Source organism: Chiloscyllium punctatum, chromosome 26 (genome assembly GCF_047496795.1).
Source record: "Chiloscyllium punctatum isolate Juve2018m chromosome 26, sChiPun1.3, whole genome shotgun sequence".
In the NCBI taxonomy this organism is placed as follows: Eukaryota; Metazoa; Chordata; class Chondrichthyes; order Orectolobiformes; family Hemiscylliidae; genus Chiloscyllium; species Chiloscyllium punctatum.
In genome coordinates, this window is record NC_092764.1 from 62902289 (window position 1) to 62917354 (window position 15066).

Genomic DNA, 15066 nt, shown 5'->3' on the forward strand with positions numbered 1-15066 from the left:
TGTGTGTGTCTGTGTGTGTGTGCGTGTGTGTCTGCATGTGTGTGTATGTCTGTGTGCGCGTGTGTGTCTGCATGTGTGCGTGTCTGTGTGTGCATGTGTGTCTGTGTGTGCGTGTCTGTGTGTGTGTCTGTGTGTGTGTCAGTGTATGTGCATGCATGTCTGTGTGGGTCTGTGTGTGCTTGTGTGTGTGTGCATGTGTGTGTCTGTGTGTGTGCATGTGTGTCTGCATGTGTGTGTGTGTGTTTGTCTGTGTGTGTGTGCGTGTGTGTCTGCATGTGTGTGTGTGTCTGTGTGTGTGTGTCTGCATGTGTGCGTGTGTGTCTCTGTGTGCATGTGTCTATGTGTGTTCGTGTGTGTCTGTTTGTGTGTGTGTGTGTCTGCATGTGTGTATGTGTCTGTGTGCGCGTGTGTGTCTGCATGTGTGTGTGTCTGTGTGTGCGTGTGTGTCTGTGTGTGTGTCTGTGTGTGTGCGTGTGTGTCTGCATGTGTGTGTATGTCTGTGTGCGCGTGTGTGTCTGCATGTGTGCGTGTCTGTGTGTGCATGTGTGTCTGTGTGTGCGTGTCTGTGTGTGTGTCTGTGTGTGTGTCAGTGTATGTGCATGCATGTCTGTGTGTGTCTGTGTGTGCTTGTGTGTGTGCATGTGTGTGTGTGTTTGTCTGTGTGTGTGTGCGTGTGTGTCTGCATGTGTGTGTGTGTGTGTGTGTCTGCATGTGTGCGTGTGTGTCTCTGTGTGCATGTGTCTATGTGTGTTCGTGTGTGTCTGTTTGTGTGTGTGTGTGTCTGCATGTGTGTGTGTCTGTGTGCGCGTGTGTGTCTTCATGTGTGTGTGTGTCTGTGTGTGCGTATGTGTCTGTGTGTGCGTGTCTGTGTGTGCGTGTGTCTGCATGTGTGTGTGTGTGCATGTGTGTCTGTGTGTGTGTGTGTGTGTGTGCGTGTGTGTCTGTTTGTGCATGTGTGCCTGTGTGTGTGTCTCTGTGTGTGTGTTTGTGTCTGTGTGTGTGTCTGTGTGTGTGCGTCTGTATGTGTGCATCTGTGTGTGTGTGCGTGTGTGTCTGTGTGTGTGTGTCTGTGCGTGTGTCTGTGTGTGTGTGTGTGTGTGTGTGTGTGTGTGTGTGTGTCAGTGTGTGTATGCGTGTGTGTGTGTCTGTGTGGGCTCCCAACACGGGTGATAAACTTCCAAATCTCAAAATGGCTGCTGTAATCTATCTGCCCAGGCACAGCTCCCTCTGCAATACAATTGTTACTCTGTATGTAACTTCACTGGACTTCAAAGATTTGATAATTTCATTGATTAACTTTTGGGACTGAAATAGATCTGTCAGTCTGAGAGAATCACCTAAAGCACAATGTTTCTTTCCCCATTCGTTCCTGCATCACTTGCAGTAAGATTAATCAGCCCATTCTTCTGTTGTCAGAGTGAACTGAAGGCTGTTGCTGACAAGGTGACAAACTGCTTCCCCTTTACTCCTGGGTTTTTCTGCCACACAATGAGTTTTGGGTTTGAGACAGACTGGTTGTGGAGAAGACAAGTGAAAGCCTATCTCTGTCCTATTCTTCACATTAACACAGTTCATGAGGCTGGATACAAAATATTCAGATACATGGTGACCTCACACCAACATCTGACTTATAGTTACAACAGGAAATGATTAATCTATTTCCTTCCAGTGTTGATGCCCCTGTCTTCCAGAGAGTCACACCTTCCAGTGTTTTTCCCAGTGTATTTATACCCAGTGATGTGCAGCCCTGTGACATCTCAGCAAGCTTGCTCCAGGGTCCTATTACCCTGACACAACACTGGGTTATACAGAAAGCTCAATGATTGGGGATTTGCTGCAAAGCTCATTTGGACCCCCTCATTTCAGATACTTCTGCCCATTTTCAGGGATAATGTGGAGGTGCCAGTGTTGGACTGGGGTGCACAAAGTTAAAAATCACACAACACCAGGGTATAGTCCAACAGGTTTATTTGGAAGTACATGCTTTCAGAGCACTACCCCTGACGAAGGATCAACGCTCCAAAAGCTTATACTTTCAAATAAACCTGTTGCACTATAACCTGCCAGTTTCAGGGAAGTCTCCCATTTAGTTGCTGAGTTCCAGCTCATGCACTTATAGAACATGGAACATAGAACAGTACAGCACAGAACAGGCCCTTCAGCCCACGATGTTGTGCTGACCATTATTCCTCATGTGAGGTAAACCTGATGTACGAACTCTCACATTTCTGTGACCAGATGCATGTCCAGCAGTCTCTTAAATATCCCCAATGACCTCGTTTCCACAACTGCTGCTGGCAACGCATTCCATGCTCTCACAACTCTCTGTGTAAAGAACCCGCCTCTGACATCCCCTCTATACTTTCTGCCAAACAGCCTAAAACTATGACCCCTCTTGTTAACAATTTCTGCCCTGGGAAAAAGTTTCTGGCTGTGAACTCTATCTATGCCTCTCATTATCTTGTACAACTCAACTGATCCCCTCTCTTCCTTCTTTTTTTCCAGTGAAAAAAGTCTAAGCTCAGTCAACCTCTCTTCATAAGATAAGCCCTCCATTCCAGGCAGCATCCTGGTAAACCTCCTCTGAACTCTCTCCAAAGCATCCACATCTTTCCTATAATAGGGCGACCAGAACTGGACACAGTATTCCTAGTGTGGTCTAACCAAAGTTTTATAGAGCTGCAACAAGATCCCATGGCTCTTAAACTCAATCCCTCTGTTAATGAAAGCCAAACACCATATGCTTTCTTAACAACCCTGTCCACCTGGGTGGCAATTTTAAGGGATCTATGTACCTGCACACCAAGATCCCTCTGTTCCTCCACACTGCCAAGAATCCTGTCTTTAATCCTGTACTCAACTTCCAAAATGCATTACTTTGCATTTATCCAGGTTGAACTCCATCTGCCACCTCTCAGCCCATCTCTGCATCCTGTCAATGTCACGCTGCAGCCTACAACAGCCCTCTATACTGTCAATGACACCTCCAACCTTTGTGTCATCTGCAAACTTGCTAACCTATCCTTTAATCTCCTCATCCAAGTCATTAATAAAAATTACAAAGAGTAGAGGCCCAAGAACGCAGCTCTGTGGAACACCACTTTCACCACTGACTTCCAGGCAGAATATTTTCCTTCCACTACCACTCGCTGTCTTCTGTCAACCAGCCCATTCTGTATCCAGACAGCTAAATTTCCCTGTACCCCCTGACCTTCTGAACAAGCCTACCATGGGGAACCTTATCAAATGCCTTACTAAAGTCCATATACACAACATCCACCGCTTGACCCTCATCAACTTGTCTGGTAACATCCTCAAAGAACTCAATAAGATTTGTGAGGCATGACCTGCCCCTCACAAAGCCGTGCTGACTGCCTTTAATCAAGCCATGCTCTTCCACATGGTCATAAATCCTATCCCTCAGAATCCTTTCTAACACCTTGCAGACGACAGACGTGAGACTGACTGGTTTGTAATTGCTGGGGATTTCCCTATTTCCTTTCTTGAAGAGAGGAATTACTTTTGTCTCTCTCCAGTCCTCAGGTACGACTCTGGTGAGAGCGAGGATGCAAAGATCTTCGCAAGTGGTGAAGCAATCACATTTCTCGCTTCCCAAAGCAGCCGAGGACAAATCTGGTCTGGCCCTGGTGACTTGTCAATTTTAATGTTTGTCAAAATTTTCAGCACATCAGCTTTCTCAATCTCTATCTGTTCCAGTATGCTTACCTCCTCCTCTATGGTTTCATTCACTACAAGGTCCTTTTCTTTAGTAAAGACAGAAGCAACAAACTCATTTAGGGCTTCCCCAACCTCCTCAGACTCTGTACACAAGTTCCCAATGCTATCCCTGATCGGCCCTACTCTTTCTTTGATCATTCTCTTATTCCTCACATTGTTGTAAAATGCCTTTGGATTCTCCCTAAACCTTCCTGCCAAGCCTTTCTCGTGCACCCTCCTGGCTCTCCTCAGACCATTTTTGAGCTCCTTCCTCACCTGCCTGTAATCCTCTAGGGCTGAGCTTGACCCTAGCTTCCTCCACCTTACGGAAGCTGCCTTCTTCCTTTTGATGAGAAGCTCCTCCGCTCTCGTCATCCAAGGTTCCTTTATCTTACCCCTTCTTGCCTTTCTCATAGGAACACTTAGCCTTGTCATTGCTCCGAAACATAGTCTTTCCAAAATCACCTTTTGTCAGGTTTTAGCTCAACCATGTTACTTCCATTTCAGAGCACCAGCCAACCTCTGACCCCTGGATCATGTGATGTTCTCCTATTGGTTGAACCAGGTGAATAGCCCCAATCAGGGAGTGTATATTCTCTGAGGGCCTGCTGCCTGACCTTGTTCCAATCCCTGCACTTTCCCCAATTGAGAGCAATAAGGGAAATGGGAGTGAGCAGACGAGACTAGACTCTCACAGCTCCCTTTACACTCCTCAGTTTTCACAACTCTCCCCCCTGTCCCTCCAATACTGTCACAGTGTCCTCTTCCCACCCACACTCTCCCAGCTCTGGGAACACAGTGATTTTTGTCTAAAGTTTGGGAGTCACTGATCCACACACTTTCCCTGTTCCCGATGCTCCAGCTGTCCTCTCCTCCTTTGCACCTTCAGGAAAGGATCCTCAGGGACAAGGGGTGGCCATTGCAGACACAGACACGTGGCCAACCCTCCCATTATAGCAGGGGAAAGGTACACGGCCTGTCACAGTGTGACCCAGCAATGCATGAGCAGGCCCTTGGCCTCTTAAACATGTGATCCCATTGGCTGGTCTGCACTATGTCCCAGAAAGGGCCTCCCATACTGTCCCTGTGCTCTGTGTAACCTCACACTGCAGAGAGGGGAGGCCTTTTATCAGGACCACATCATCAATTGTCACTCTTCATCTGACCAGGAGGATGTAGAGGGGGTAAGGGGGTCTAGGGCCCAGACTCTCCACACACAGTGACCCAGCTGAGGTAATGACCAAACACTGCCTTCCCTGATGTCCTTGGGAGCTGCCCATTCACTGCCTGAGGCCTGGGGGGCCCTGACATGCTGTGGGACTGCCTCACAGCTACAGGAGCTCACTGTGTCCCCATGGCTCCTGGAGGTGCTGGGGTCACTGGCAGAGGGGCTGAGGAGGCTCTGTGTGTACTTGGAGCACACTGAGAGAAGGCCCCGAGCCAGAAGGAGTCTCTTCTCCTCCGTTGCAAGGGACACCTGCCCCATTGTGTGATGGGGAGATGGAGGAGCCCCTGGGAGAGACTCTCCAGCTATGTTGTTCCTCTCTCACCTGGTCACCCTGTGTGTGTGTATCCATCAAGTGACCTGCTGGATGTGGCTCTCCATGAGGGGCACTAACCCATCGATACAGGAAGCAAGACACACCCACGGCTGGGACAGGATAGCACCGATGGCCTGAATGGACTCCTCCATTGTCCATCCGTGGGGTTGTCAGCCCCTGGCAGCTCCCTCACCTCTCGCTGCGACTGCAGCAGGTTCCATGTTACTGACTGCAGAGGCCCCTCATCAGCCTGGGGCTCAGCCTGGGCCTGGCCTCTACTAGACCTCTGTCTGTCAGTGGCTTCAGTCATCACAGTCTCCATCAGCTGCTCAGGAGAGGCAGTGATGTACTCACCAGCTTGTGACATTGTATCAGATAGTGAGCAGATAGCCACTGCCCGGAGAGGGTCTGTGTTGGTTTGGGGGGGGGGGTGTCGGAGAATGATGTGATGCTGCATCCTCTGAAGGATCCTTCTTCTCCGAGTGGAATACAGCTCCCTGGTCTCAGCAGCTGACTGTCCTTCTGGAGCACGGAGTCCTGTCTGAGAAAACACAAACAGTCAGGGGGGTAAGGGCTTCAGATCCCCTCCTCCCAGCCCTGCCCTGCCTGTTGTGAATCTCTGTGTGCCCAGTGGTGACACAGGAGCTCAATGCCCCCTCACTCTCTTTGCTGTTCCACCTCACGGGGGGAATGGACTGGAAATCAAACTCTGCTATTCCCAGAGTCATGACAAAAGTTAATGATTTTTACATCATGTTCAAAACTCCCTCCTTTACTTGTCTTTTTAGACCCAGGTTAACAGAAAACATGGACCAGGTTTTCATCCTAAACTACTTCCTTCAATTTATTCCTGGTACACGGGTGTCACTGGCGAGGTCCGCACTTCTTGCCCGTTGGGAATTCCCTTTGAGAAGGTGGTGATGAGCTGCCTTCCTGACCCACTGCTGTCCAACTGAGACTTTATCGCGATTGACACAACTGAGTGGCTTGCTCGGCCATTTCAGAGGGCAGTTGGAAATCAGCCAAGTGATTCTGATGAACAAGATCGCTCTGCTCACAGGATGAAAAGTTCTTTTGAGATGGTGCCAGGCCCTGTCTTTCAGTGAGGGGACACTGAGATTGGCACCTCATTACCCACTCCCACTTATCCATTCAGCATGTCCCTCACCCCCCCAGGTCCTATTACCATTGGGCCTGTTCCTTGTGTGGGAACAGCACCTGCTCCTAGTGCCAACACCAAGATGGGCCCCATCATTAAAAACAGAGGGTTCAGGGAGGCTCCAAGTCCATTAACTGCATTTTCTGTCTGATTCCCATTAAACATTCCTGAAAGATTGATGAACTGTGGAATGCTGGGATAGTCTAACAGGTTTATTTGGAAGCACTAACATTCTGAGGTGCTGCTCCTTCATCAGGTGGTTGTGGAGTCTAAGATTGTAAGACACAAGATTAAGAGCAAAATTTTGTGATCTGTCTTATGATCCTACAGCACAACCACCTGATGAAGGAGCAGCGCTCCGAAAGTTAGTGCTTCCAAATAAACCTGTTGGACTGTAACTAGGTGTTGTGGGATTTTTAACTTTGTCCACCACAGTCCAACACCAACTCCTCCAAATCATATCCCACATTCAGAGTGAAGGTTGGAGTGACAGATCATCAACTCCCTTCAAACCCACTCTCTGCCTCGTTCAACCTGTCCCCATGGAATTATTAAACAACAAGGTTACATTGTCAGTGGCTTGTTCAGCAAAAGACAATGGAAACTATTTCAAACAATCTTATTGTCATTGTGCAGGTGGGCCCTGATGGTCGGGTGGAGTTCACTGTTGTTCGGATTTTTTTGACATTTGCATCACCCATGGCCAGGAACACGAGGGCCGTTGTCACTCAGTTGAAGAACGAACCCTCCATCCAGGTAATGGAAGGAACCCACTCCCTCTGAATCTGGATTGATCTGGATTCCAGACTGTCAGTGTTTCTGTTTGTTATTCCCTTTGTGGATGAATCTGGGGATTATTCTCTCTTTATCTGGAACCTGCTGTGTCTCCAGTATTTCTGACATGGCTCCTCCTCACTTCAGCTAAAGGCAGGCTTTAATTCCTGGGCTTCACGTGAACAAGATCTTACATTTACAATCATCATGACATCATCTGAGTATATCCGATCCACCCCATCTCCTTCTATATACCGCAAGAATAAATCTGTTTATTCACCAAACATCGAACTACAGGAGATTACGGTGACACAGTAAATCAGTGATTAGCTGCCTCACAGCGCCAGGGACCTGTGTTCGATTCCAGCTTCAGGCGACTGTCTGTGTGGAGCTTGTACATTCTCCCCGTGTCTGCGTGGGTTTCCTCCGGGTGCTCCAGTTTCCTCCCACAGTTCAAAGATGTGCAGGCTAGGTGAATTGGCCAAGCTAAATTGCCCATAGTCTTCATGAATATCGAGGTTAGGTGCAATATTCAGGGAAAATGTAGAGTAATAGGGTAGGGGAATGGGTCTGGGTGGGATACTCTTCGGAGGGTCGGTGTGGACTGGTTAGTAAATGGGCTGTTTCTACACTGTCGGGATTCTATGATATTATTGATCCAGACCTGTGGATAGCAGTATGTCCACAATCAGGATGTTATTCAGTGTAAATGGCTGGGACAGGGGCCTCGATATTAATGGGGAAATGGGGAGGGTGCAGGGAGCCCAGCAGGGGGTGAAGGACCTGACCAAGTAGACAAACAGGAGGCTGGAAGAACACAGCAATCCCGGCAGCATCAGGAGGTGGAGAAGACAATGCTTCAGGTCTAACCCTTCATCAGGACTGGATGTGGGGATGGGGGGGAGGGGGAGCTGCAGATAGAGAGAGGGGAGGGGAGGGATGGGGAGAGTAGCAGGATGGTGAAGCAGTGATTGGTGAACACAGGTAGTGGGTTCGACCTGGTTGGCCAATGGGAGGGATGGATCCGGTTGGGAGCTGGAAGGAAGGGTCAGTGGGTGGAATGGAAGGAAGGAGGTGGGACTGGAAAGGGAGCAGGGGGATGGGTGGGAAGGTTATTGGAGATTCAGGAACTCAATGTTAAGTCCTTTGGGTTGTCGGATGGCTGCCCAGGCCGACCTGACAAGGCTGGGAGGTGGAGCTCCTCATGATCTTCCCTGGAGAGAGACATTTCCATCATTCTGTCCAGCCTCCCGAGTGACAGTCGCCCAGACTGACTGCCTGGTTTACAGCAAGAACAGAAATGTCAAGGGGATCTCATGAAACCTGCAAGAGCAGGAAATGGAATGAAATCAGAATGTGCTGGAGAAACTCAGCAGGTCTGGCGGCATCTGTGGAGAGAGAAACAGAGTTAATGTTATCTGTCCAATCTGGCTTTTCTGATGAACTGAGGAGACGTGCTGGGAGTGTGGCTGAATTCGGCCGGGTATGAATTGTTGTATTTCCCAATGACAGGTTGTGGTGTCGAGATAAAGCCGTGTGTTTACAGTTTGTCAGGTATTACACCAGACTGTGGTGCTTCGTACTTGGTTTACATTTGGATCCCATGAATATTCATTAACATAAAAGCCCAGTCCCTCCTTGAAGACCCAGTCAGCAGTGTGTGAGAATCTGGTGAGCCCGGTTCATGTTTGTTTCCCGATGATGTACAGCGGCAGGTTTCTGCAGTTTGGTCTGAGGGCAGCACTTTCTCTTGGTTACGGCACAAGGGAGAGGACAGAAAGCTGGCAGCTGGCATGGAGCATTGGGAATGGCCAGGTTGTGGCAGTGAGGGGAGCTGGGGGAATGGGGTCAATGGGGTGGAGGGATACACAAGGAATTCAGGGGAGGGCAGAGGTGGGATAGGGAATGGCGATAGACTGGGAACAGTCAGACAGGGTAAGGAAATGAGGGGCCTTGAAGGTGGTGTCAGTCCTGTCCACATTTGGCTCCACCTCAGGCTGTTAGCTGATAAAGTCATTCCCAGGCGATGAGTTTATCTGTTCCCACTGAGGCACATCCCACAGGGAGCTGGTGATGGTCTGTTCCTCACCTGAACCACGGTGAGAGCAACATGCAGAGGCAGTGAGACTCTGGGTGGACAGGGTGGATCTGACAGTGAGTAACCTCTCTCCTCCAGCTGGGATCAGAACAAGATCAACTACAGTGAAACCAAATGGGAACATCCTGGATATACAGAACGCCCAAGGTCCAGGTAACTTTAGTTGTGTTCCAATCCCAGCTGATGGTGATACTGAACACATCAGATCTCAGAGTGAAACCTGACCTGATAAACCACAGTCATCTGGAACAAAGAACTGTGGGTTCTGGAAATCAGAAACACAACACAAAGTGCTGGAGAAACTCAGCAATTCTGAACAAGGATCACTGGACTGGAAACATTAACTCTGTTTTTCTCTCTGTTCATGTTGCCAGATCTACTGAGTTTCTCCAGCACTTGCCTGTTTCCTTTCAGACTCCCAGTATCCACAGTTCTTTGTTTTATATTGGGCTGAGGCGGGTGTTGGGTACATTCCCTACTGCTGTGTCCCCACAGACATGGCCCATTGTTGAACTCCAGACAAAGTGGAAGATGTTTTGAGTGTCCTCCACTGTCCAGGAGTGGAGTATGGGCCAAAGTTACACCACATTGAGAAATGAAGAAACATCTCCCAGCTGATGACCAGCTCCTTATCTCCAATGGAGAGGGAATGTCACTTCCCCAGCCCAGTTTCAGTCACATCACAGTTACCCACACCTTCCAGGTTTTAGCACACACCTCGGCTCCTCTGAATCACATTCCCAGCACCTTCAGGTCGTCTGCTCAGACAGGGCAAAGGGCAAAGGATTGATTGGCCCAGTTCTGAAAAGGAACAGGAGCTCATTCTTGCTGCAGTTGATCTTGTGTCCTGAAGCCAGTTTGAACTGGTCACAGATTCTCATCAATCTGATCACTGACGGTGGATCTGTGCAGAAAGCAGTGATGTTTTCCATGTGCAGGGATGATTTGAACTCAGTGTCTGCAGTACCTGGCATTTTCCCTTTTCCTACACCTGCCTCCTTCCTATTGTACTCAGTAAATGGTTCAATACAGCACACAAACAGGACGGGAGAGAGGACAGTCCTGCCTGGCTCCATCTCTGATCGGAAAGCTTTCCCATTCCCACCCATTATTTAAACTGTTCCACTGATGTCTGTGTAGAGCAGATGGATCCAATTGTGGAGTCCCTGCATTAACCCCATTTGAAGAGCAAGTTGATTAAGTAGGTGTTGGATATTCTTCCAAAGGCCTTCTCCAGGTCCAAGCTGACAAGTCACATCTCCGAACCCCTCTGGCCTCACTGAGGTGTTTGTCCAGACTCTCCCTCATACTGCTGTCTGAGACCTCCATGAGAGAGAACAGCAAAGACTGCGAGGTCTATCTGCCTGTGGGCTTCCCATCCTAAACTCCGATGCAGTGGGACTTGCCATCCAGCCACAGCAACAATGAAGGTGAAGCCACTGCCTAGAATGACCAGCCAGGAATTCACCAGCAGCAGTGGGAGCTGCTGGACACCAGCAGGTCACTGGCTGGTTTGAGTTGGGTAACATGTTGATTCACCACGATCAAGTATTTTTTCACAAAATTGCATCTCTTATATGAAGGTGACTGCCCACAACCTCCATAACTTTATGGGAAGGATAACCTGTTTCCCTAGAGTGGAACACCAAGGCCAGAGAATTGGACATCATTTCCTTCTGACCAGATCAATGGCCCATGGAGCCATTGCTGTGACCACTACCTGTATGCACTGAGCTGCAGTATTCCACATTCCTGTCAATACAGTAAACAGCACTGACCTTGGTGAAGGACACAAGGTCAAATCACTTTGCTCAGTGAACATCTGCTGGACACAAAATGGAGGCAATCTTGATACATAATAAAACTCAGTTGGTTAACAGAGTGATGAAGGTTCAGGAAATAATATCAATATCACTTGGGAAACTGTGTTCTCAGGCAGGAGATGCATGGATAGCTTTCAAGTTGATTTGTATTTCTAAAGTGTGTGTTAAGAATGGAGGAACACAGTTTTAGTTTCACTTTTGATTTTTGTTATTGGTATTGGAATATTGGACAGTTTGTTCATCATCACTTTACTGCGGGTTTACAGACTGGAATAGATCTTGAGTTGAACAGTTCAGTGCATTAGAAATTAAAGTTATTGAAAGAGAAACAGCTGTTGTCTACTGACAGGGCTAATGTAACACAGAAAGGCAGAATTGTACAGAAAATCAAAGGATAATTGTAGGTTCAGTCACATCGAAGAGCTACTGTCTGTTGAGCTGTCTCCAAAATCTCCTGGAGGTCAGTAAGGTGAAAACAGCACAGCCCAATTATACCTGTGTGAGCTGAATGGGCAACTTTAATGTGGAAACACGGTGATCCTCCTGTTCATGTACCTGTCCAAATATCTTTTAAAAGTTGTAACTGTACCTGCATCTGCCACTTCCTCTAACAGTTCATTCCACATATGAACCAGCCTCTGTGTGAGAACATTTCCCCTCAGCTTCTTTTTAAATCTTTCTCCACTCAGTTTAAAATTATGCGCTCTAGATTTGAACTCCCTAACTCTTTGGGAAAAGAGTTTGTTTCTTACCTTATTCATGCCCCTCATGATTTTATAAATATCCATAATTAATTGGGGGAGGGGAAATTATATCGCTATTAGATAGGAGCTGTGGAGTATAAATTGGGAACATTGTTCTGCGGGAAATGTACAACAGAAATGTGAAGGCTGTTTAAGGAACACTGGTTGTGAGTGTTGGATAACTTTGTCCCACTGAGACAGGCAAAGGAATGGGAAGGTGAAGGAGCCTTGGATGGCAAGAGAAGAGGAGCTTCTTGTCAAGAGGAAGAAGGAAGCTTACTGAAGGTTTAGGAAGCAAGGATTTGGCACAGCTTTAAAGGATTAAAGTATGGCCAGGAAAGAACTCAAAAAATGGACTGAGGAGAGCTAGGAGGGGGCATGAAAAAGCCTTGGGGGAAAGGATTAGGGAAAACCAAGAGGCGGTCTGCATTTACATGAGAAATAAGAGAATGATCAGCGAGAGGGTAGGGCTGATCAGGGATAATGGAGGGAACTTGTGCCTGGAGTCTGAAGAGGTAGGGGAGGCCCTAAATGAGCTTTTGCTTCTGTGTTCAAGAGAGAGGGACCCCGTTGATAATGAGAACATTGTAGACCAGTTTAATAAGCTTGAACAGATTGACATTAAGGAAATGGATGTGCTGGAAATTCTGGGAAGCATCAAGTTAGATAAGTCCCCAGGGCCAGACCAGATATATCTGAGGTTACTACAGGAAGTGAGGAATGAGATTACTACACCTCTGGTGATGATCTTTGCATCCTCACTCTCCATGGGAGTAGTACAGGCTGATTGGAGGGAGGAGAATGCTGTTCCTCTGTTCAAGGAAGAGAATAGGGAAATCCCTGGGAATTACAGACCAGTCAGTCTTACGTCTGTGGTAAGCAAGGTGCTGGAAAGGATTCTGAGAGACTGGATTTATGACCATTTGGAAAGACATTATTTGATTAAAGATAGTCAGCATGGCTTTGTGAGGGGCAGGTCATGCCTCACTGGCCTTATTGTGATCTCTGAGGATGTGATGAGACAAGTTGACGAAGGTTGAGCAGTGGATGTGCTGTAAATGGATTTCAGTAAGGCATTTAATAAGGTTCCCCATGGTAGGTTCATTTAGAAAGGATGGGATATCGGGAAATTCGGCAGTCTGGATACAGAATTGACTGGCCGAAATAAGACAGCGAGTGGTATTGGACAGAAAGTATTCCTCCTGGAGCTCGGTGAACAGTGGTGTCCCACAAGGATCTGCTCTTGGGCCTCTGCCCTTTGTCGTTTTTATAAGTGACTGGGATGAAGATGTGGAAGGATGGGTTAGTAAGTTTGCCAGTGACACAAAGGTCAGTGATGTCGTGGATCATGGCGAGGGCTGTTGCAGACTACAACGAGACATTGACAGGATGCAGAGCTGGGCTGAGAAGTGGCAGATGGAGTTAAATCTGGTTAAATAAGAAGTGATTCATTTAGGAAGGTCAAATTTGGATGTTGAATACAGGGTTAGAGCCAAAACAAATGCTATACTGGATGCTGGAATCCAAGGTAGACGGGAGGAGGCTAGAAGTAGAACACAGCAAGACAGGCAGCATCAGGAGGTGGAGAAGCTGATGTTTTGGGAGTAACCCTTCTTCAGGACTAGGGCTGGGTGTGGGGTGGGGGGGGAGCTGCAGATAAAACGGGTGGAGGGGGTAAGGTTGTAAAGTAGGGTCAGGTGAAGACAGGTAGAGGGGACGACCTGGTTGGGTCAATGGGAGGAATGAATCCAGTTGGTGGCAGGGAGCACTGGGAAGGAGGGGAAGGGGCTGGAAAGGGAGTTGGGGGATGGAAAGGGAGGTTATTTGAAATTGGAGAACCCAATATTGAGTCATCTGGCCTGTAGGCTGCCCAGGTGGAAGATGAGGTGTTGTTCCTCCAATTTGCAGTGTGTTTCATTGCAGCAATGGACGATGCCAAGGATGGTCATGTTAGAAAGGGAGTGGGAAGGGGAATTAAATTGGGGGATGAGTGGGAGGTCCTGTCAGTCCCTTTGGACCCAGTTGCGATGTTCGGCGAACCATTCCCTAAGACAACATTGGGAGCACCTGACGCAGTAAACTAGGTTGGAAGAGAGGCAGGTGAACCTCAGTCTCACCTGGAAGGACGGTTTGGGGCCCTGGATGGAGGTGACCGGCTGGTGTACCTGCAGGCTCTGCATCTTTTCCAGTTACCGGGGAAGGTACTTGGTGGCTCGAAGGGGTTGGTGGGGAGAGTGGTACAAACCAAGGATTGTCAAAGGGAATGGTCCTTGCTGAAGGCAGAGAGGGGTGGGGACTGGAAGATGGTCTTGGTGGTGGGGTCTAATTGGAGTTGGCTGAAGCGTTTAAGGATGATGTGTTAGATGCGGAGACTATTGTGGTGGTAGGTGAGGACAAGGGGGACCCAGCCTTTATTGCGTTGGGAGGGGCGGGGGTTTGGAGCAGTGGAATGGGGAATGAAGGTGGTGCAGTGGAGAGCTGTCTGGATGAGAGGGAGGAAAATCATGCTGCTCGAAATAGGTGGACATCTGGGATACTCACGAGTGGAATGTTTCCTTGTCCGAGTAGATGCGGCAGAGGTGGAGGAATTGGGAGAATGGGATGGAGTTCTTGCAGGATACTGTGTGGGAGGAGGTGTGGCCCAAGGAGTTATTGGAATCTGTGGGTTTGTAGTAAACATCCGTCTGGTGACTCGCCGGAGATGGAAACGGTGAGGTCAAGAAATGGGAGGGAAGTGTCCGAGATGGACCAAGTGAATTTGAGAGCGGGATGGAAGTTGCGGACGAAGTCGATGAACTGCTCGAGTTCAGTCTGGGTGCAGGACGCTGCACCGATGCAGTCATTGATATAACGGCAGAAGAATTGGGGTACATTGACTGTGTAGGTGCTGAAGAGGGACTGTTTGATATAGCCAACAAAGAGGCAGGCATAGCTGGGGCCCATGTGGGTACACATGGCCACCCCCTGGATTTGGAGGAAATAGGAGGCGTTAAAGGAAAAGTTATTGAGGATGAGGACCAGTTTGGTGAGGGAGGGGAGGGTATAGGTGGAGGGGACTGGATGGGTCTGTTGGACAGGAAGAAGCAAAGGGCCTGGAGGCTATCCTTGTGAGATATTAACATGTATAAGGACTGCACGTCGATAGTGAAGAGATAGCACTGGGGGCCAGGGAACTGGAAGTTGCTGAAGAGATGGAGAGCGTGGTTGGTGT

The 15066-nt window shown here is 48.4% G+C and overlaps 1 protein-coding gene across 1 annotated transcript in view; it reads left to right on the plus strand.

Moving 5' to 3' along the window:
- Positions 1-15066, plus strand: part of LOC140496213 (uncharacterized) — a 126468-nt gene that overhangs the window by 27063 nt on the left and 84339 nt on the right. Inside the window, exon 5 of the mRNA XM_072595712.1 lies at positions 7054-7173. Coding sequence (XP_072451813.1) covers positions 7054-7173 — 120 coding nt within the window. The remainder of the gene's footprint in view (positions 1-7053; positions 7174-15066) is intronic.